The 22,897-nt window shown below is 28.4% G+C and overlaps 1 protein-coding gene across 3 annotated transcripts in view; it reads left to right on the forward strand.

Annotated features, from left to right (window-relative positions):
- The first annotated feature begins 279 nt into the window (after nt 1–279).
- Nucleotides 280–22,897, forward strand: part of ZnT86D (solute carrier family 30 member 7) — a 42,695-nt gene continuing 20,077 nt past the window's right edge. Inside the window, exons 1-2 of one of the 3 annotated variants that reach the window (XM_075367582.1) lie at nt 280–507; nt 8,566–10,762. In XM_075367582.1, coding sequence (XP_075223697.1) covers nt 8,609–9,688 — 1,080 coding nt within the window. In that variant the 5' untranslated portion in view covers nt 280–507; nt 8,566–8,608 and the 3' untranslated portion in view covers nt 9,689–10,762. Of the gene's footprint in view, nt 508–3,999; nt 4,135–8,565; nt 10,763–22,897 lie in introns of those variants that run through there. The other 2 variants (XM_075367583.1, XR_012756576.1) reach the window with 2 other exon arrangements.

Consider the following 22,897-nt stretch of genomic DNA (forward strand, 5'->3'; position numbering starts at 1 on the left):
TTATTATCATTTCAATTTAGTTGATTAAATTGTTACGGTTAATAAGCTGTTTTTGGATTTTTATTGAAGATATTAGGTGTTTGTATTATCTGATTTTGCAATCAATATCACGACGTAATAGATATTTTTAATTCAGATTATTTCTCTGCAGTTGAAAATATGTTGTAGGAGTTCAAAATATACATAAATGTATAAAATCGTTATATCGAACCGGCATACCTTATAGATTAAGACGACGATATGCTGTATCTTTTAGTTGTCACTCAATTAGGAAGGTGGTGAACGCATTCATATGTCGAAGTAGTGACACGTTGTAGGCCGGCTGGTTGAATTGCTGGCGCTTGCTACATTTATTAATTTTACAGTTATATTAAAATTTGTGGATTATTATGCTGGTATTTATTTCTATAAGTAACTTTAGCATTTTATGATAAAAAAAATGGATTATCGGAGTTCTGGAGAGTGTTAACAGCTGTTTTATTTCACTCATCATTAAATTCAATTTAGGTTAGGAATATGTTTATTTGTTGTTCTTTATATCAAATTACTTTGTGTTACTGAAATAATATTAATATAATTAACAAGATAATAGATTTAACTGTAACATTTTATCTAGCTGTTGCCCTTTTTTAAATTATTTTTTTAAGTTTCTTCGTGTTATTTACTGCTACGTTTGCCGTATAGTTTAAGTAGATCATCTTTAAAAAAATCCGTTAATTGTGCTTCGTTCTAAACATATTTATCATTTTCTTATCTATCTGGGTATTAACTTTAAAAGTGAGTACTTTGTTATTTTTTATACACTCAGGATTCATTTTTATTATTTATTTAATTTCAATTATGATTGAAGCTGGAGTATGTTTTCTTATTACTTGATTTACTAATTCTGTCTTTAGTGTGGTTAAGTCAACAATCTACTTTTTGGTTTTGTGATTTCTTTCTTTTAAGCTATATTAAGTATGATTTATTATGAATTTTTGTCATTTAAACTTTCTGTTAGAGAATTTTCATTTATATCTGCTGCATAAAAATGTTCAGTTTTGAAAAAAATGGTGTGAGCTTTATTACAGTAAATAATTATTTAATAATACATTATTTAAATTTATAAGTTAAGTATTATTTGAATGTACACGTGCTTGAAATTACAAATGGTAGTTATAACTCGCTAGTACTTACTTATATGGTAGTACATTTATTTTGTGATTAATTACATGTAACATTTTTTTAGTGTGAGGCATCAGGTACTTTATAAACACTACCTTTGATAATTTTATAATTAAAAAATAATTATAATCGATTATTTTAATGTTGAAAAATAGCATTCCTTTGTATGAAACTTGCTTTGTCCCTAAAAAACATTTTTATAGCTAAAATGTTATAAATAAACAGAAAAAGGTTATCAGTCATGTGTATATATCGAATATAAACATAAATTATGAAAAAAAAGGTAATGAAAGCAACACATTAAAGGTAATTGAAGAAATAATTTTGGACAAAAGATGTTTTGTAACCAAAACAAGAACAAGGAATGTTTTGGGATGAAAATCTTCAGACAAGAGACATTTTGGTTCAATAGTCAATGTACAATGTATTTATCAAAAAATTATGCAATTTATTACTGAAAAAAATGAGTAACAGTTCTTTATGACTATTTTATATTAAAAAAAACAAAGAGGATTCAGCATTTAGGCCTGTATGAGTCGTTTAATATGATAAAAATTGTAGGTTTATCAATGAAAGTAAGTTAAATTTTTATTACAATTTTATCAGTAAAATAATAAATTTATCTAAGTATTTAAAGTATACTTTTATGACTTTTCACCTCCAGATTCATTTTTTGAATCATCACAGCCAATGTGTTCACCAGAAATGACATTTTTATAAAATATTATGTCCAGGTTTGCCTCCCAGTCCTTTCCAAAATGAAGATGTAACAGGTACTTTACATCCTCAACCTTTGTTTTTTTTTTTACGGGATGCCTTCTTTATTGTATTTAGTTTGAATCTTAACAGCTTCTGTTTTGGTTTAAGAGTTTTTCTAACGTAATCATATCTGTTTGGTACCATGGTTCTCCTTTAACCAGTACTGAAAGTATAGGTGTTCTGTGTCAACATGCTATAAATTGTCGGGCAAGAGCAAACTTAAAGTGAAACCGGCCACGTTTTTTTATTACTACTCCACAAGCTTCCTTCCAGTTATATGCAGTACAGCCATCAGTCAGTTTGAAAGCGGTTCCATGGTTCCCGAATAGTTTAGCATTCTTTGGGGTTTATTATAATGTCTAGATGTTGAAATTCAGACTGAACACGCGGTCTGAAGGAAGGTATGAATGGGCGGGGACTGGAAAAATGAGATGGATGTATTGCACATGCAATGGAGCACAGTTTACAAACCAGTACATTAGCGTGAATAGCATGACAGAATTCTTATTCTGCCCGCCATACCTGTCTGAAAACAGATGTATTGTAATGCAGCTTTTAAAATTAGTCATCTGTAATTTGTGAAATGCAGAGGAAGTTATTTTAACAGACCCCCACTGCAGCTTCAGTTTAAGTATAAATATTAACTTTATCTTTTGAAACATCACATATTGTTAAATTATATACATAAAACTGATGATTGTAATAAATCGCTTAGTCTGGGATCTGTGGAAGTACATTATTTTTCTGACAATCAAAAGATAATATTTACCTTAAATTTGTTTGTCGAATAAGGGAATAAAAAGCGTCACTTCATTTTTATGAAGTTCAAATTCTGTTTTGTGAAGTCTCTAGCCATCTTTTTTTAATTATACTGACAACATTTAGAATACTTGTCCGCTATTTGAGAGCTAAGACTTAAATTATAAATCAGTGTCAAAAACTTCATAAATAAAAGTAAGCGTAGGAAACTGAAAGTCCTTCTTGAAGTCCTTCTTCAGCATTATTGTTATAAATTTTATGTAGCTTTGAAATATTCTGGTAACTGGACTTTCTGGTTGTTCATTGTAAAAAAATAGATAGTTATCCTAAATTTTAAGAAGCATTAAATATAATGCTTACTGCCAAAAACTGATGAAATAAAATATACATTGTGTTACTTAAATCACCTAGTAAATAAATGTATTTAACCCACCGGGTTGGTCTAGTGGTGAACGCGTCTTCCCAAATCAGCTGATTTGGAAGTCGAGAGTTCCAGCGTTCAAGTCCTAGTAAAGCCAGCTATTTTTACACGGACTTGAATACTAGATCGTGGATACCGGTGTTCTTTGGTGGTTGGGTTTCAATTAACCGCACATCTCAGGTATGGTCGAACTGAGAATGTACAAGACTTCACTTCATTCGCACTCATACATATCATCCTCATTCATCCTCTGAAGTATTATCTAAAACGGTAGTTACCGGAGGCTAAACAGGAGAAAGAAAGAAAGTAAATAAATGTATGTTATTTTATCAAATAAAGATGCTTTTTATGCTATTATTTTATTGTTATTTATTAAAGGTTTTTTTAAACATTTTTTTGATAACAATTTTATCTCTTGCTACTCATTTTTTTTAAGTTTGTTTTATGAATTTTTTTGTGAATCAATTTTTAGTTAACATTGTTCACTAATCATAGAAACTGGTCATTTCTAATGTCAGAATGTGTAATGTGACTCATTTTTATTACTATTTCTATGAATCAATCTTGTGGAAAAGTAATGGTTATCCTTGCTCATGCAAATCCTTTGTTACAGTTATATATAATTCATTTTTATCAAATATTATTTCAAGTAATAAATTACAGTTGTAATGTAATACAATAAAATGTGATCTTTTTAATTAGGAGTGTATAAGGTGTATGTATGTATGTATGCATATATATATATATATATTTATATTAAAACTTGGGACAACCATTACAACTATGTATCATTTTAATCAGTTTGTTTTAGAAAATACCTATTTTTTCTGATTTTGTTATTAGTTTCTACATTATTATATATATAAAACCATCATTGCATTTCAGGATATTAATTTTAAAAATAAACAAAATTCAATAAATGTAAATCATGTTGACAGAACTATTTAAAATTTTTTGTTAGATTATTTAATATAAATATTTATTATTTGATGTGGTTCAAGTCTTAACGTGCTTTAAAGAATTGATTATTGGTAAGTGTTTATGCATTTATTTAAATTTTGATTACTTAATTGAAAATTATTTGTTATGTGTAACTAGAGTAGAATAAAGTTGATTAATCACAGGGTGTATCATGAAATTCTCCCCAGGACTTTCATAAACGGTACTACTCATGAAAATAAGGAAAAAGTTCATATAAACATATATCCTGAAATGCTTTGTTTGCGAGTACGGATATTGAAAGATTTTGCTCGAATTTCAGCTACCCTGTTGAAATGAGATCATAATGAAATTTGTATAACTAATTAAGGGGCAGAATTAGTTATTTCTTACGGTTTTTGACTTGAAAAATCGAATAAAATAGGTCCCATAATATGGATGCAAAACCACATCTGCAGTAGTTTTTGAGAAAAATATTGTGAAACCAATAAATTGAGTATGTTTTTTTATGTTTGATGTACAATAACTATGTTAAATGGGTACTAAACAAAATTTTTAAACCAAAACTTGTAGAAAATTTAATTTTGAATAAAATGGTATAAGGTAAGTTGAATAAAACAAAGAAAAGTTAGTTACTAACTTAAAGATAAAATAACTTTGCGTCAATGTATGATGCGATCTTCTTATCAGTCATCTGTATGGACCATTCATATTAGCTGGCTGCTTAAATGCTGAGGTCCACTTGCACTTTTTTCAAGAAGAATTGCTGCTGGATTTATTTGTTTATTATATTTTTAACCTGAATAATATTACAAAAATGTTTAAAAACTTACTTTATACTTTTTAATCGTACTTTAATCAAATTATTATCATACATTGCTTGAGTTTAATTAGTAGGTTAATTTGGATTCCAAGAGATAACATCACCTATTGAAATTTCTATATATTAAATAATATCAAACAGATTTTCAATTAAACATGTGGTCTGTGCTGCATGGGCTTGTGATTGGCGTTGTCTTTGAAGTGTAGTCGAGTCGAATGCTGTTTTGGTTTTTTGGCGGTTCTTTGTTGTGCTTTGTATTTGCTATGTGAATGTAATCTTGCTTGCATGCTTTGTTCATTATTCTTTTTTTATGTCAAACGACTATCGGATCTGTCATCAAGGACCCAAAACAACTGCATAGCCGTTTTGCAGACTTTGCAATTTTTTACACCCGCACCCTTAATTTACTTCCATATGGGGGGATGTTTGCAAAATTAATGGTGGAATATTGTATTGTCACCCAACCTTAGTAACTGCAAAATTTCATCAATCAGCTATCTCAGAAAAATTCTGAGATTAAAAACACATTTTTAATTTGTTTGAATATAATAACTTTGTTAAATGATTAATAAATGTGTAAAATTTAATATCAAAACTTGTAGAAAATTTAATTCTGAAAAAAATAATGTAATAAAGTCTATGTAAATAAAAAAAAAAAATCAGCTTTTATTATTAAAAACAAAACAAAAACTTAACAGAAAAATTTTATGAATTTGTATGCTGTTTTTAATGTAATAAATCGATAATGATACACTTCCAAGCGCTTAATAAAAATTTTAGTTTTTTGTCTTAAGATATATAATAGATGGCATTTTAGTAGTAATTAACACTACTATGGAAAGTGAAAATTTAATTATTTTAAATAAACAAAATTTATTAACTTAAAATTTGCTCTGAATAGCAATAGTAATAATAATAGATAAATACATTTTTTTAGGTGGAATGATATTTATAAATAAATATTAATCTAGACATGTAATTTTTACTGGGGGTTTTTAAAGAACCATTCATTACACCACTATCCATAGAAAATCAAATCATCTTGGTCAATGAAAATAAGTAAATTTCTTGTACGATACACAAATACATACAGACATTAACAATACAGAATTGGACAAAGAAAACATTAAATTTGCAGCATACCAGAATGAATGTAACAATATTTTTGTAGAAAATTGTAATAAAAAATATGTATTTCATTCATTTCGTTAAATGTAACTAAATATAAATGAAATTTTTTAATCCTACAATAGTGTAAATTAACTTTTAATTAAGTTTAATAAAATAAAATGTGCATTACATTTCAGCCATCCCTCTTAAGGAGATATTCTATCTGTATATTGTTGAAGAGAAAATCACATGGTTCTGAAATTTTTATCTTGAAGCATATTTCATCGGATGTGTGATATTATTGCTAGATTAAGTCCTTTTTATTTTACTTTTAATATATTAAGCGATTTTAAGCTATTGTCATCCACTTCTGTTTATAATGGTCTTATGTTCTTGTGATGTCATACAATGATATTCAGTTGACCAGATTGTATTCATACACTTCGATTTACAGTCTGCTTGTAATGTTTTTCATTTTATGTACCGCTCTTATCTGCTGATGTTTTTTTGTCTGTGGTGAACCCAGCTCCACAATATATATCTGGTGATTGAAAGGGATCACTATAGCTGGCAGATACAGAGAGCATCATCTGAATATCAGACGTATAGTGCAGATAATATGCATTAATGTAAGGTGTAGATTTTCTAGCCATGTGAGATGTTACAAAATTTATCTTTAAATTGTTAATTTCTATTTCTTTTTTTACTTATGGTAGTTGATAATTACTAATCAATTAAAAGTTGTTTTATACCTCTTAATAGCTCCAATCTGGACGTTATTAACTGATTTCCCTACAAAACTACTAATTCAATATGAACACATAATAACATCAGACAAAAAATGTACTTAACGTAATATTAATTTGGTTAAAGCCCTAAATATTACTTAATTAAAACCTCCAACAATTACAAATAATTTATAGGGTGGTACTTTAATGCTTCCCTTTACTATTCTACGTCTCAACCGTACTAGAAACAAACACTAAGTCATTAGTTTTGCGACGACCTTTTCCCCAGGATTTTTTAGCAAATGTTTACCAAATTAACATATACAATAGCGTTTGTTAATGTCAAGTAGCAATTTTTTGTTTAAATTTCAAAGCATATCGCATTTATATACTTATATCATCATACTTACTGCACCCCTGAGAGACAAAGTATCAAATTAATCGACTAAATATAACAATACCTTGGAATTATCAAATTTAACAGTTGCACCTTCATAGAGGAGAGTCGGATCGAATTATCATCCATTTATTCCAATTTAAGATTCCCAAGGTTAGTAGGTTAAAATCCACTGGAGATGGATATGTATGCTGCATTGCAACGTAAATTTGATTCTTGTATAGATCAATTCACTGATAGTAATTTAATAACAACTTTTATAATCAATATTGTTTTATGCTTAAATATCAAAGAAATAAAATAAAATTAAACTGAATAAAACCATAGGCTTGATGCATTGTAGTTTAAGAGAATTAACAACTATCCTGTTATTATCTAATGGCTGATGGCTAATGGCTATTCTCTAATGGCTGCTGTGATAGCAGAGTTTGCAAGTTGTCTTTCTCCCCTTGGTTGTCTGTACCTATTACTGTCTGTTGAGAAGTTATATTGGAAATTGATTAACTGTTTTTTGTAATTTACTCAAATTGTACTATATACTTGTTGAATTTTTTCCTTATTCTATATCAAGAAATTTTATTTAATATTATGCTTTTATTGTATTCTACTATATTATTATTGTTGTTGTGGTTCTGGTTCTGTTCTGTTTAGTTCATTTGTCCACTTTACTAGACAATGATGATAATACATCAAGGCTGTCTGTATCTTTTGTTGTTCACCATACATTTTATAAATTTATTCACAAATTGAAATACCAATTACTGAAGTTAATTAAGCAATTTTTTGCTTACTTTGGGTAACCTAAATTCTATTTATACCATTGCTTTTTATTTAGTAATTGCCCCAAAATATCAAAATATGTAGCTGTACGATATGTCTGCGAAGTTCCTGTAACCTTAACAAATGTGTATTGATTAGGACTTAGTAAATATTTTAGACATTTGTAACTTATAACTTATTATCTAGCAGGTCCTCCTTGATATTTTGTGAAGGATCTCTTGAGCTGTGATCCGAAAGGCTTCACACTGTTATGCAATTCTTGATTGTTTCATGTCGATGTCAAAATACGTCCTCCTTCATTATTTCTCACAATGAGTGTTGGTTGTGGTAACGTTGGGGCTTTGTTGTGGCTATTGCAATAGGGCCGGGAATCTTGTGAAGCGTGTCTAGTAGCCTGGATATTGTTTACATAGGAAATCGTTCATTTAAAGAGAAAAATGAACTGGAGCCTTGTCTTGCTATATCCTGACTCATTCCACGATACTCTCTTCGCTTAAAGTTGAGTTATTAATGTGTATTTATCTAGGAGTATGGGGACTCTTGGAAAAGCTATAGAAAATAGTAATATAACTTTAAAAGTGAAAGCCTTTAAAAAATGTAATAAAAATAGATTTTATTTGTAAGTACCAAAAAATTGTTTACTCTGTTTAGTAAATATTAATAATTTTTTTTGTATTATTTACAGGTAATTTGATCGCTGCTGTTATTTATATTTATAATTTTTTAAAATGCTTCCATATGCTTACCGTGAAAAAACCAGTCAAAGTAACATCTTAACAAGCGTTAAAGAGAAGATACACGGTTGGTTACGTTTAATATTTTCTGATAGAAATTCAAGAAATCTTTTCTTATTTTTATTGTTAAATTTATCTTTTGCCTTTGTTGAACTGTTATACGGTGTATGGACCAATAGTCTCGGATTGATTTCGGATTCTTTTCATATGTTTTTTGACTGTACAGGGCTTCTAGCCGGTTTAGTCGCTTCAGTTATTACAAAGTGGAGAGCTAATGATAAATATTCATACGGTTATGTAAGAGCTGAAGTGTTGGCAGGTTTTGTTAACAGTTTATTTTTGTTATTTATAGCATTTTTTGTCATGTCAGAAGCCGTTGAACGTGCCATTGAACCTCCTGAAGTGAAACACGAACGTTTATTTGTTGTCTCGGTATTAGGATTATTAGTTAATTTAGTAGGGATTTATGCATTCCAACACGGTCATGGCCATGGTCATTCACACGGTGGTGGACATTCTCATGGCGGTGGACATTTACATGGAATCTCGAATCACGATCATTCTCATAACCATTCGCATTTATCAAATTCTCATCAACACGATCATGCGCACGAGTTAAGTTCCAGTGGTAATTCACAAATTATGAAAGGTGTTTTTCTGCACATTTTAGCAGATACTTTAGGAAGTGTCGGAGTGATTATTTCAGCCATTTTGATGCAGTCGTTCGGGTGGATGATAGCCGATCCGATATGCTCTATGTTTATCGCGTTATTAATCGCGCTGAGTGTAATAAGTTTAATTAAAGAATCCATAAGGATTTTAATGCAAAGACAACCGCTCGCTTTGGATGAAGTTTTACCGCAGTGTTATCAAAAAGTAATGCAATTGGCCGGTGTTTATAGCATACAGGAACCGCATTTTTGGACATTATGCAGTGAAATATATGTAGGTGCATTAAAATTAGAGGTATCAAAAGATGCCGATCCTAGATATATTGTTAGTCACACGCACATGATATTTGCTGCTGCTGGCGTACGACAATTGTATGTACAGTTGGATTTTTCACCCATGTGATCATCAACCGTTCATAGTAATATTAACAATGCCATTCCATTTTTGACATTAAACTTGCAATGTGCTTTTTGTCAACATAGATATGTTTATATTTATTTATTAAAATATTTATCAAAAATGTTTTCAAATATATTTTTAATTATTTTCTTTAATAAGACATTTTATAAAACTAAGAAACATCATTACTTAGTAGTGTAATGATACAAGAAATAATGAATGCATTACATGTCTTTCTTTATAATAATAATCTGATTTTGTGATTAATTAGCTGTACCAAGAAGTTGTATGATGCAACTTGATTATTATAATTTAATTTTAAGTTTCTATGTTTGCATTCTAACAGTTAATGTAATTGAAGTTAATTTTCTTCTACTGTAATGTGTGATGTTGATCGACTGATTTTTTTTCTCTAACTAAATTTTTTGTGTTTGGATTGGTTGTTGCTTCATTCCACATATAAATCATACCTAAAAAAAATTAGTTGATAATCTTTGAAAAAAGTAATTCATGAAATAGTTGTAACAAGGTTGCGTTTTTTAACAAGAAAGAACATCTTAGACTTATTGATATTTTAAATTGTTTTCTTTATTTATAGTGGCAGGTCAATATTACTTGTCTTTTTATGACATGCTGGGTGATCACTTGAAAAGTTCAAGGGTTGAAAACCTATTTTTTAAAATGAGACGTAGCTTGTGACACCCTCATTGGAAGGCTCTCTGAATTACAAGTAATTTGGTACAAATAGAATAAAAATTGGTTCACTGGTATTGAAGTTACGATTAAAAATGTGTTTTTTTAGGTTATGTTTGGAAACAGTGTTACTGACCCAAAGCATTAGGTCTGAAATCGTCTGTTTGTAATAAAAATATGAGTTTTAGGTTTCTCCAGCTTTGAAAAAGCATACCTGTAAACACAGCATTATAACATCAGTTAATAAACGTATGAAAAACCAATTATAAGATACCAACTTCTTTGCTGGTAACATATTGAAAAATTTATTACCAGATAAACTTAAAGATTACATAATTAAATAAAAACTAACTGATAAATGAATGATGTTAATCAAAAAATAAAGCTCAAATCATTCATTAGTTAATTTTGTTATGAAGGTTTTTACAATAACAGTCCCTAAGATATAATAAATGAAACACTTTTTTTACCTCGGTAAAATAAAAGTATCAAATTTTAAATCATTTTTTTTCAAAATGATTCCCATTTTCCTGTAAACAATAGAGTCTTTGTTGAAATTCACATCTTACTTTATTAAATTTTCTTTAGTTCAATTCCTACATGCTATTACAATTTGATTTTTCAACTCTTGTATGTTAGCTTGAATTACTTATACATTATTGATTTTAAATGACCCTACAAAAAAACGTCCAGTGGTATAAGATCAACAGATCTTGCCGGCCACTCTACTGTTGCTCTTCTACCTATCCAATGCCCAGAAAACATTCGGTCCAACTATTGTCAAATTGGAAGTGAATAGCGAGCAGGTGCTCCATCTTGTTGAATATGAAGCATTTCTTCGTTAAGTAACATATTTACATTGTCATCTAACTGATTTTCTAAGGCATGGACTATTAGTGGGTGAATAACTTTATCCGGCATCTGCAAATATTTTTCACCTGTCAAATTCTCATCGATAAATTCCGGCCTGCACATTATTTTTTTCAGGATGCTGCATATTTCCAACATTAAAAACATGAGTATTTGCATTGCTCCGGTGTTGGCGGTTATGTTTATTAACAAAACCATTTAGATAGAAGGTGAATTTGTCAGAAAAATATATATTTTTTGTAAACATTGGATTAGCATTTATTAATTGAGTCATTTCTTCATAAAATTCAAGCCTTCTGTCAGCATCATCCTCATTCATTTCTTGATGCTGTTGATTTTTATACGAAAAAATTTATTCAATTTTAATGTAGTGAAAACAGATCCATAAGAAAGCCCAGTTTCACAGGATATTTTATGAATTGAGCTCTGAGGATTTGCTACTACACTTACCAAGATTTCATGCAAAGTTAATTTGTCTTAAATCTTTTGCCCTGTTATTCATAACAGATCCCATTTCTTGGAATTTTTTTACAAGTTTTAAAATGTAAGAGCGTGAAACATGTTTATTTGGATGCTGTTCATTAAATGCTTGGGCAGTTCATCTACCGCATTTATTTTGTTCTCCGTATGTAAAAATTAGTTAAATCCTTTCTTTAGACTGTAAGTCATTTTAGCAAGATAAATTTACTAAAGGTGCAAAATGAAAGGCCAGATGGTAGAACAATAACACAAACCAAATGCCAATTTTTAACTAAGAACACAACAATTTAAATAAAACATAATGATGAAATAAATGCAATAAATATTTTTGCCTATTACATACTATGTGAAAGGAAACAATTTGTAAAAATTTACCGTAGAACTTAAGAAGATTTCAATAATTGGCAGAAAATTATAACGTGTTATAATAGGTAAACAATTATTCAATATGTTGCCAGCAAAAAAGTAGGTAGCTTATAGATTTTTCATATGTTTAACTTATTTTATAATGCTGTGTTTACTGGTAGATTTTTTCAATGCTGGAGAAACCTTCAAAACTCATATTTTTAACAAGGACGATTTCAGACCTAATGCTTTGGGTCAGTAACACTGTATCCAAACATAACCTAAAAAAAAATTCTTAATCATAACTTCAATACCAGTGAACCAATTTTTATTTTATTTGTACCATATTACTTGTCATTCAAAGGGCTTTGCACCGAGGTGTCACAAGCTACAATATCTCATATATAAAAATTTTCAACCCTTGAAAATTTAGAAAGCATTTAAGGGCAAAATTCTGTTTGTAATTTAAAAAATAATTTTCACAGTTTTAACCCGGAAATTATGATTATTTCAAACTGTTTAAGAAGTAATATTATGTATTTTTATACTTATTTTTGTTTGACAAATATTAAAAAAGTACTACCCCAAATGATTTTTCGCACCTACTGAATGAAGGGGTGGGCGGATCGTAATTTTCTTTTCACCAAAATTCATTATTTTTTCGGCTTGTCATGTAATTAAATGTTAACATTCCTATTTTGATTTTTGAGTTGGGGTAGGTGTAGCGGAAAGTCGGTTCTACCCTTTTGAAAATAATTTTAAAAAGGTTTTCTCCCGAGAATGGTGTACATGTCCGTAAACAAAAATACAGTGTGATTGATAGCTGTTGATAATAAACTTTTCAAATGATATCTGGTATATCATTAATGCCCAAAATAGTAAACTATGATTTCTTTTCTGATTCATCATGTTAACTGCAAAATGATGTTAAATTTAATGAAAAAATTATAATTACTGAATTTTCATCGTTCAATGTTTAGTTTTTTAAATATTTGAAGTTCTGTGTTAAGATTTTTTAAGTGAAGTGCAATTTATTATTGTCATCAAGCGTGTATATGTATTTAATTAGGATTCACGTTTATTATTTTGCCTTCTTCATAGTCTTTAATGCGACTGTCATCGATGTATTTGTTGATCTTTATCGACAAGGCAATTCACTCTACTCTCTGTTTCTCAATTATTAATTAATATGTAACTGTTTTATAACAGTTGAATAACACTCCTCTGTAGCTACTTTTTGAAGTAGTGCGTGTAAGTCATAGGATGACATCAGCTCGTTACGAGTGCTTTTCAGCGTTTCACTGATTGTCCCAAATATAATTAACCGGCATAGTCCTTATTTTAGCCAATCATCATAGTTACTTTACTTCTGTCAAGCGTACGTATCTCTGCACCTTTTCACCATACTTCTGGAGGGAAGTACAAAAATTCCAGAAATTGATTGTACTCCCGAAGATAGTGAACTCAACATTTTTTATAAAATTTGATGACAAAAGGTTGTAAGATGTCTGCCATTTAAAAGCTCTCTGTAGCATTTTGTTTTTGTTCCTGGTTCAAGCCATTAGTCGTGAAGGATTTTACTTTTTCAATTTATAATTAATATAGCTTATACATATACCAGGTGTTTTTTATTTTTGTAGTATTGTTATTCAAGATAAAGATGTTCTTCATTTGTTTAACTGTGTTCAAGACTTGCCCTTGATCTACTTGCGACTAGTATATGCTAAAATAAAATATTGACTAATCGGTGTGCTTTGATCGTGTAAGATCGGTAATATAATCCCTGTTCTTTTAATAATTTTAAATTGCAACTTAACAATTATATATACTACTCGTATTTTCTTTTGTTCAGTTTCATTCTTCGTTTATAATCAAATTAATTCCTTATGGGGTTTTAGGCTTCTCCATAAATATGTATTTGATTGTTTTTCTTTTTGCACTTTGTTTTTTCATCTTCATCCATTCACTTAATGTATTTGCTATTTTCTTCGATTCTAGTGCAAATTAAGCAAAAAATTTCATTCATTTTTCACTGAATTTTTTTTGCTTATGTAGTTTTTAAAAATGTGTTCATAAACTGCAGTTTTGATTTGTTTGTAAACTATACCTATTGATTATTATTAACAAATTTTTACTGTATAGAATTTCCACAAAGATTTTTTTTAAATATAAATATTTGTTTAATATTTTGAAACATCTATTCGTCGTTAAAATAATTTTTGGCTAAATCTTATTTATTGTTTGTTGGCAAATCTAGGTATAGGAACAATTGTATAGGAACATTGAAATAATTGTTCCTATACCTAGCAATGTATCCATTTATTAAAGTTGTTTATTCCCTACTTTGTTTCACAGTTAATTCAAGGTTTTTTTTTATTTAATCCTAAATTCTACAACTTCTTGGCGAGTACTAAAAAAAAAAAAATAATTAAAAACATTAAATTTTTATGATTATGAAGATATATTAAATATTGTTATACTTTAAATTTATCAACTTTAAAATTATGTAAATATACTTAATTTAATATACAATATTAGTTTTAATGTATTTTTACAATTAAAAGTTAATTTTTTGTGATATTTTTTCATTTGCATCTGTTTCTAAATTCTTTTCTCCCGTTATAGAAATTATTATTTGTTATATAAAATATGTATTTAATTTATATTATTATAAATTTTATTTTATGTATAAACATTTTTTCATTGTTGAGATTGCAATATTCTATGTAAGTGTTGTTTGAAGGTCTTTGGATAAAATTTGTGGGGTTACATATATATATAAAGTTTATTTATTTATTTAGATTAAATTTTTCATAGTCCATTTTTTCTTTCTTTTTCCTATGTGTGTTAAATAACTATATATAATGTATAATATAATATTTTTTCAGCCACAGCAAAGTACAGAATTAGGGAACATTTTTACCTTTACTTTTTCATTTTCAAAACGTTTCTGGACCTAAGCCCATGTTCAGTGATGTTTTTTTAATATTTTTATTTTTACATTTACATATTAAATTATAGGTTTTTACTTTTATTTTAAAAAAATTGTTTATTGGTAAAAAAATGTTAAATTCTTGTCCTGAATTTGAAACTTTTTTAAAAATGTTTTTAAATTTTTTTATCAATAAAAAATAAAAAAATTAAATTAAATTAAAAAGCTATAATTTAATGCGTAAATGTAAAAAATAAAAATTATAAAAAAAAACATCACTGAACATGGGCTTAAGCCCAAAAACGTTTTGAACGTGAAAAAGTAAAGGTAAGTATTCTCTAATTCTGTACTTTGTAGAAGCTGAAAAAAATATATATATACACATATACTTATTAGAATCTTTATGCAAAGTATTATGTTTTATTTCCCTTTTTTATTGGTTATGTGTATTTAGTATGTGTTCAAATTTACTACAAGTGAAGAATAATTACTTCTAATACTCTCTTCAAAAAAAGGTTATCATTTGTGATTTATTTAGAAAACATTTCTTTCATTCTTTTGTGTTTTTTAGAATATTCCCGACTAGTTTTATTATTGTATTTAATCATAATATATGTGTTATCCAGATACATTCAGACACGCTATAAAAAAATTATATGTATTCTTAATTAATTTAATTTACTGTATAGTATTTATTCTTTACATAAATGTATTTTTTGTTTTGTATATTGTGGTTACAGAGATTATGACAGTACAATAAACTTCAGTAACAGAGAATTGTAAGATTTAAAGCACAAACTATATACTGAGCATTATAATTCTTTATTAGTTTTTCATTCTCATTGGTGACAGAGTGTCTATGTAACATTAAATTGGTAGTTTCAGTACTTTTTTTAGGCAATAAAGTATTTTTTATATCATTTCTGTTAGAATTTTCTTCGTGATTAATTATTACATAATCTTTATACGGGCACCACTTGAAAATATACTGCTTATTTATAGTACTGATTATATAGTGATAAACAAAAATGTAACTAAACAGTTTATAAATTTCGATTTTAATTGGGCAGTGATACGACAAAAATATTTAACTACAGAATTTAGGTATCTCAATAGCCAAATTTGTGATTAGGTTGCTATAGTGATTAGATGAGTAAAATGAAAGATGAAAGTCATTGAGCAAAATTAATGACCAATTTTAAAACTCTTCCTGTCTTTGAGATCCTTCTTATCTTTTCTAATTATATAACAAAAATTATACAAACGAATAAAATAATTTAACCTTAGTTACTCTATTTATTAGCAGTTCAATATCCAATATTATTCTTGCAATTCCAAGAATACAAAATAAAATCTGTAAGAATAAAAATAATGACAGAAAGTAAGTACAAAGCAACCAAAATACATATTAGCTATAAATTTATAATACATAACATATTCTGTAAAAGAAGTTTCAGTGTTCTTAATTTTACAGTAATAATCCATTATTCTTTTTATTTAAAAGAAAAAGTTTTTTTAAAAATCCATTTATGGTTTTTTGCATTTTCAAATTTTCTGTTTAAAATGATATATAATTTAATGTTTGGAAAACGTTTTGTATTTATATAATTATTGTGTTCCAAGATATTGCACAAGAAGATTCACCGCATGTTATTTTGTATTTTTCAGTTAGACTGTGTTATTTTGTATGCATGTTTACTAACTTGTCATAAGCCGTTGTGTTTGTTGCTGGTTATGTTTGAAATATTCAACATGGTGTTTTACATTCTAATTTTTACAGTGCAATTGTGTTGATTTGTGATTGTAAAGTTTTGTTTTACAGCAAGTCTGTAATAAATGTATACTTTTTGTAATTCAAAAATGCCTAGGGTAAAAGGATTCTACAGAAAACATAAAAATATTGGCAAAAAACATAGGGAAACAAATAGTTGCGGCAGAAATTGTGGATAATTCTTGAACATGTAGTAAACGTGTGTACAGTACTTATGATGACAGTGATTGTAGTGTTTCTCTAAGTTGTAGCAGTGAATCTAGTGTTTCAAGAAAGAAACCGATTAAGTTTTTGCTTCACTATGACAAATATAAAGATGATGAATATGCTTATGATAGTCAACATAAATTCTCTTTTACAACTTATTTCTGAAATTAGTATGTAAAGTTTGTCATAGCCCGTTGAACGTTTTTGAAGACCAAAGAAATGGTCTTGTAATATAAATGTAGTATGTTCGTCTTGTGGCAATAATGTTATCTATAACAAATGTGAAAAGGTAAATGTAAATGGTAAGAAACTGGAAGGAATCAACACCCGTCTAGTTTATGGTTTCTGCTCAATCGGGAAAGGTGAAAAAAATACTCAACGCAATTATGAATCTTCTTGCACTACCAAGATTTACCAGATACAATAACGCTGTATGATTGCAGCCATTCAATGAAGGATGCCATTGAGGAGTTACACAAAATGTTGGGTGTAGGGATTTGCTGAGTCATGGCAAAAGCATGGCCTTACATCTATCACCGGTGTAACAACAGCTATCAGTGTTACAACTGGTAAAATGATAGATTTCTCTGTTTTTTCCAAGTATTGTAGATGTAAAAATAAACTGAATAATAATACCAAGTATTGTAGATGTAAAAATAAACTGAATAATAATAATGTTGCCTTGTGCATCGCTAACTATTTTGGGACAAATGGAGGTATGGAGAGACAGGATGTCCTTGAAATGTTTCAACGTTCAGAGAAGAAATATAAATGAATATTATAAGCATTACTTTGGTGGTGGGGAATCTAATGCGTTCAGTAATTTTGAAATAGGTGTTGGCCACGTCTAGAAACGTATGGGTATACGTATACATACACATAAATTGAAAAACTCAAAAAAAAACATTAACTGATGGTAAAATATTAGGAAGATGTAGCTGTTTAACAAATGCTATGATAAATGATATTCAAATGTATTCTGGTTTGGCCATAAAAAGGAAAACAAGAAGTGTTGATGACATGAAGAAAAGCCATATGAGACGGATATTTTCATTTGGGATCCAGCAACATTATATACCGCGTCATGGTGTGTATGTTTTTACTTGGTGCAAATATCTACAATCCGTAACTACTGGAGAACAGTATAATCACGGTCAACATATTCATTTGTCTGTTGAAATTATGATGGCTATAAAACATCTTACAAGATTTAGCAAGCCCTTTACTGCAAAACAGTGTCTTCATGGTGGAAGATAAAATGTAAGCGAGTCTCTTAATATTATTTGGACAGAGTCCCAAAAAATATTTTTGTAGCAAAGAATTCACTAGACTTGGGTATCTACAAGTCTGTATGTTAATATAATGTGGGGAACATCATAAAATATTTGATACTAGAAACATAGGGATTGTGCCCGGGGAGAAACTGCGGAGAGACTTGGGTATCTATGAGTCTGTATGTTAATATAATGTGGGGAACATCATAAAATATTTGATACTAGAAACATTGGGATTGTGTGGGAGAAACTGCATCACAGCGTTAAAATCATTTAATGAGATACAGATCAAGAAAGCGAAGAGTGCAGTCCTTAAAATAAAAAAAAATATATAGACAGAGTCTCAGCAAGCAAGACAGAGACTGGAAGATAAAAACAAAGAAGAGGATACAGATACTCCATCTTATAGGCTGATGCTAACCGAATACAGTTATCAGGTATCTTAAAAACTTCAACATCAGTTATCCAAAAATCATGTTTTTAATATTTCGGTATACTTTTCTTACTCCGTTGAAGAGATATCTCAATGATTTTTATTTTTTCAAAAAACAGTGCTCTTAAGAAACATGGATCTAGATTTGTAATAAAATATATACCAAATTTACAAACTATTTATATCTCTTTAAAAAAAGTTAATTTTTTTAGATGCTTGGAAAAAAGTTCATAAAATTTCATGTTTCAAAAATATCAAAAGTAACTCCATAACTGTATAGATAAAGATACAAGGAATAAAGTAAAAAAAAAAGTTATCTTAATAATAACAATAATAATATCTATCCCAAAATAATAATTCCCACCCAATAATCTCCTACCCAATCCTCCCCAAAAAGTATTGAAATTTTGCAGAAATAATACCTAATTAGTTAAAAAATTGAATTTATTAAATATTTAATAAATTTGTTAGATGATACCTAACTTTAATTTGGTAATTTTCTATATCATTTGGAATAAATTTAATCTTTTAAAAATTCCTTTATTTGGTTTCAGTAAATTTAGTAATGATCTGTGTAAAATAACTTATTCCATGCAAATTGGTTAAAATGTTCTCATATCATAGAATTTTTTTCTTTAATATCTGTAACATTGTGATCTTGATGGGATGTGTTCTTGAATGGGTGATGGAAAGTTGTATTTCTAGATGATGTACATCGACAGTTTCTCCTTGTAAAACATCCTCAGTTGCTGGTTCCATGCAATGTTGGTAAATGCACCAATTGCAGTTGTGTGAAGAATGTCATATACATATATATGATACATATTATATGTCATTGTATGCAATTGTCTTTTTTTGAGATGTTAGAGACAATAAGGATATTTTGTTGCATTAATATTTAGATGTTTCTTATTGTTATATATATATATATGATTGTTTTATATGTGGTAATAGAAATCTAATCCTTTAATACTTAGTAAATTATTAGTTAACTATTCTTTTATCATTGAATACATCTGAAAGAGAGAAATAAAATGACTTATTTTTATCAGGTTTTTTTCTATAAAATAACATTTTTTTCAATTTTTTAGGAATTAAAACATAAAAAATTTTAACAAAATATTTGCTTCATAATGTTATATTTTTTATAATCAAAACAGAATAAATTTTATTTTGCATATACTTAGAACGTTATCATTAAAACTAAAAAAACTCTAACAAAAATGCTTAACATTAATTACAATATACGAACTGTCATTATCATAATAAAATGCAAATTTTCTTACTTTATTCCATTTACAATCAGAACTGTACTTATACCTTTCTTGATGTTCTAACATGATGTTCCAGAGGAAAATGTACCTTAACTTACAAAAAACAAAAATAGAGTTACTCACATCACACTAAAACAATATTTTAGTGTTTGTTTAAATTTTCTAACTTTAAAAATAAATTTTATGCATTTTTTTGAAATTAAGGAAATAGCTTTGTTGAAAAACGTTTGTGGAAAACTTAAGTTTAAAAATTAATTAATTAATTTAAACTAATCTAATTAATTAGTTTAACTAAATAGTTAATTATTTTGGGATTAAGTTATACATTTTGCTGCCTTACCTGGATTCAAGCCTTAATTAATGCAATATTTTACTTCTATGAACACACATTGTGGTACAGATTTCATTACACTTTTTGTATCTTTTAAACATGAAATTATGTTAAGTAATTAATACCGTATTTTTCAGACCGTAAGATGCACTCCAAATTTACGGGATGATTTTTAGAAAAGAATATTTCATTAGGTATTGAAAGATATTTTCAAATTCTTAATTTAAAAAATTAAAATGATGTAGGCCAGGAAAAAATCAGTTTACAATTTCAATTTTAATACTTTGGTTCAAATAAAGATTAAAAATAAAAATCCCTTTTTTAATTATAAAACTGTTTGATAATTTTATTAAAATTTGAACAAAAACAAAGCACATTTATTAATGAAAAAAATTTATTTGAAAAATAAATATTACAATGAAATTTTCTTACCGTTAATTTGTATATTTTATTTAATAAAAAACTGTATGTGAGAAATTAATTAAGAATGTTAAAAACTACTTACTTTAATATTAAATATCACAGTATAATAAGGAACAATAAAATAGAACAGTCAAGAATAAATAATATTAAATTCTTCTTCACTTTTGCATTGCTCATTTCATTAATGTTATCGTTCGTATTACTTTTGTCTGAAGTGTTGTTGTTACTTCCTTCCAAAACTGTGCCATCTTCGGTACCATCCATTGTTTTATGAACCCTGTATTTCTTAAATGACAATAATTGTCTCTTCTTCCACAACTTCCCGTGAATTTTTCACCAGGTACAAACCTCTGAAATTTTTGGCTGTTTCATAGATCCTGTTGCTGTAAAATTATGAATTTGTTTTGCCATCTATTCCTGCATAACATTTTTGATCGGTTTGTTAACAGATGCATCCAAGGATTGTAATTCACTTGTGAGGCCTCCAGGAATGACACCTAATTTTGTATTCATTTCTCTTAGAACCTTCTTGATTAATTCTGTTCTATGAACTTTGTATTGATCCCACACTAACATTACAGGCTTTTTAAACAATGTACCTGGATGTTTTGCCCATATCTTTCGTATCCAAAATTTCATTCATGTTGTCCATTCAGCCTTTCTCTTGAACATTTTTTTAATAATGCCACTTGGAAGTTTTATCTTTCGGTAAGTGTTTTTTTTCTTGAAGATTAATATAGACAATGGTTTTCTTCCTTCCAGCATGACCAACAAATTAAAACTACAGTCTAGCAGGTTTTTTGTAAACCGTTGTTTTGATCGCTATTGATTTGGTGCCTTTTGAATTTACAATCCGATTTGAAGAAACATCAAATGTTAGAGTTACTTCATCCATATTTGGAATTTGATTAAGCTCAAAATTAAATTTTCTTCTTTCTGATATTTCAAATCAAATTACAGAATCCTATATGATTCTGTAATTTTAGCTTCATAGTCATCCAGCATTTTTTGGGCTAGAGTAGTTTTTGAAGTCGTACATAACCCATGTCTTTTCATAAATCTAAAGCACCATGATGATAACCCGGTAAAATCTAAAATTCCATTAGCAGTTGTCCATTTTTTGCCTCAAAAATTATCATTTTCATAGGAACAGATATTCCAATGTTTCTATGGTTTGTTACCCAATTTTTCATTTGTAATTCTAATTCCTGGCCATTATTCTAAGCGCAAACGGAATTAGGTAGCATTTTTAATTGTTCCACGTGTTTTTTCCATTCACAAATTTTATATTCATATTTTTCTAATTTTCGGTTAAAAATTTAACAATTTATAAAAATAATTCGGACTTACTACACATTAGTTGTTTGAACTGTAAAAAAGCACATATGATTACGAACTATTAGCTATTAATTCTCTTAGACGTGCAAATCGGTGGTTCCCCACACGCCTCTTGAGATGATCGGGGTGTTTTCTGCACATGATGAAATAACAAGACAAATTAACTTTAATAGCTTTGATACAGGATAAAAATTTGTAATTTAATGTTACCTTCAGACCATAAGACACACTCCAATTTTAAGTAAATTTTTTTACGTAAAAAAGTGTGTCTTATGAGGTGAAAAATATGGTAATTACATATGTGAATAGTGAAGAGTAAAGGGAAGTGAGTATTTATAAAATAAATACTGATCTCTTTTTTTTCTGTCTTTTCATTGTTAGCCTTAGTGTAAATCAAATATCTTAATTCTGTGATCTTTTTTCATACTATTATTTCATATCAATGTTTTTCTTCCTCCAGTTATTTCAATATTTTGAGTTTTTAATCCGGTCTAGCATTTATAATTTATTTTTAATGATTTAGAAATTTGTTTATCTGGGTTATCGGTCCATAATACTCTATGTCAGCAGGCAGGCTACTAACTTATGATCACCGAGTTGGTCTGCCATTTCCCATCAGGGAAACCTTTGCTTTGATCAAATGATCGGTAAGGAACAGGGATAGAAGGTAGCCTGGCAAAATAGGCGCCTTAATCACCACTTGTCTGGCTTTTTGTGTCGTCTCTAATAAAAACAGAGTAAAGAATATGCCATGCTGGTAGCAGTAAACATCAGCTTCCAGCATGGTACCACAGGTAGAACCAAGATGACTGACCCGGCTCCTGCAGTACTTGCCTGAGGA

Source organism: Lycorma delicatula, chromosome 5, assembly GCF_047948215.1.
Source record: "Lycorma delicatula isolate Av1 chromosome 5, ASM4794821v1, whole genome shotgun sequence".
Taxonomy (NCBI): domain Eukaryota; kingdom Metazoa; phylum Arthropoda; class Insecta; order Hemiptera; family Fulgoridae; genus Lycorma; species Lycorma delicatula.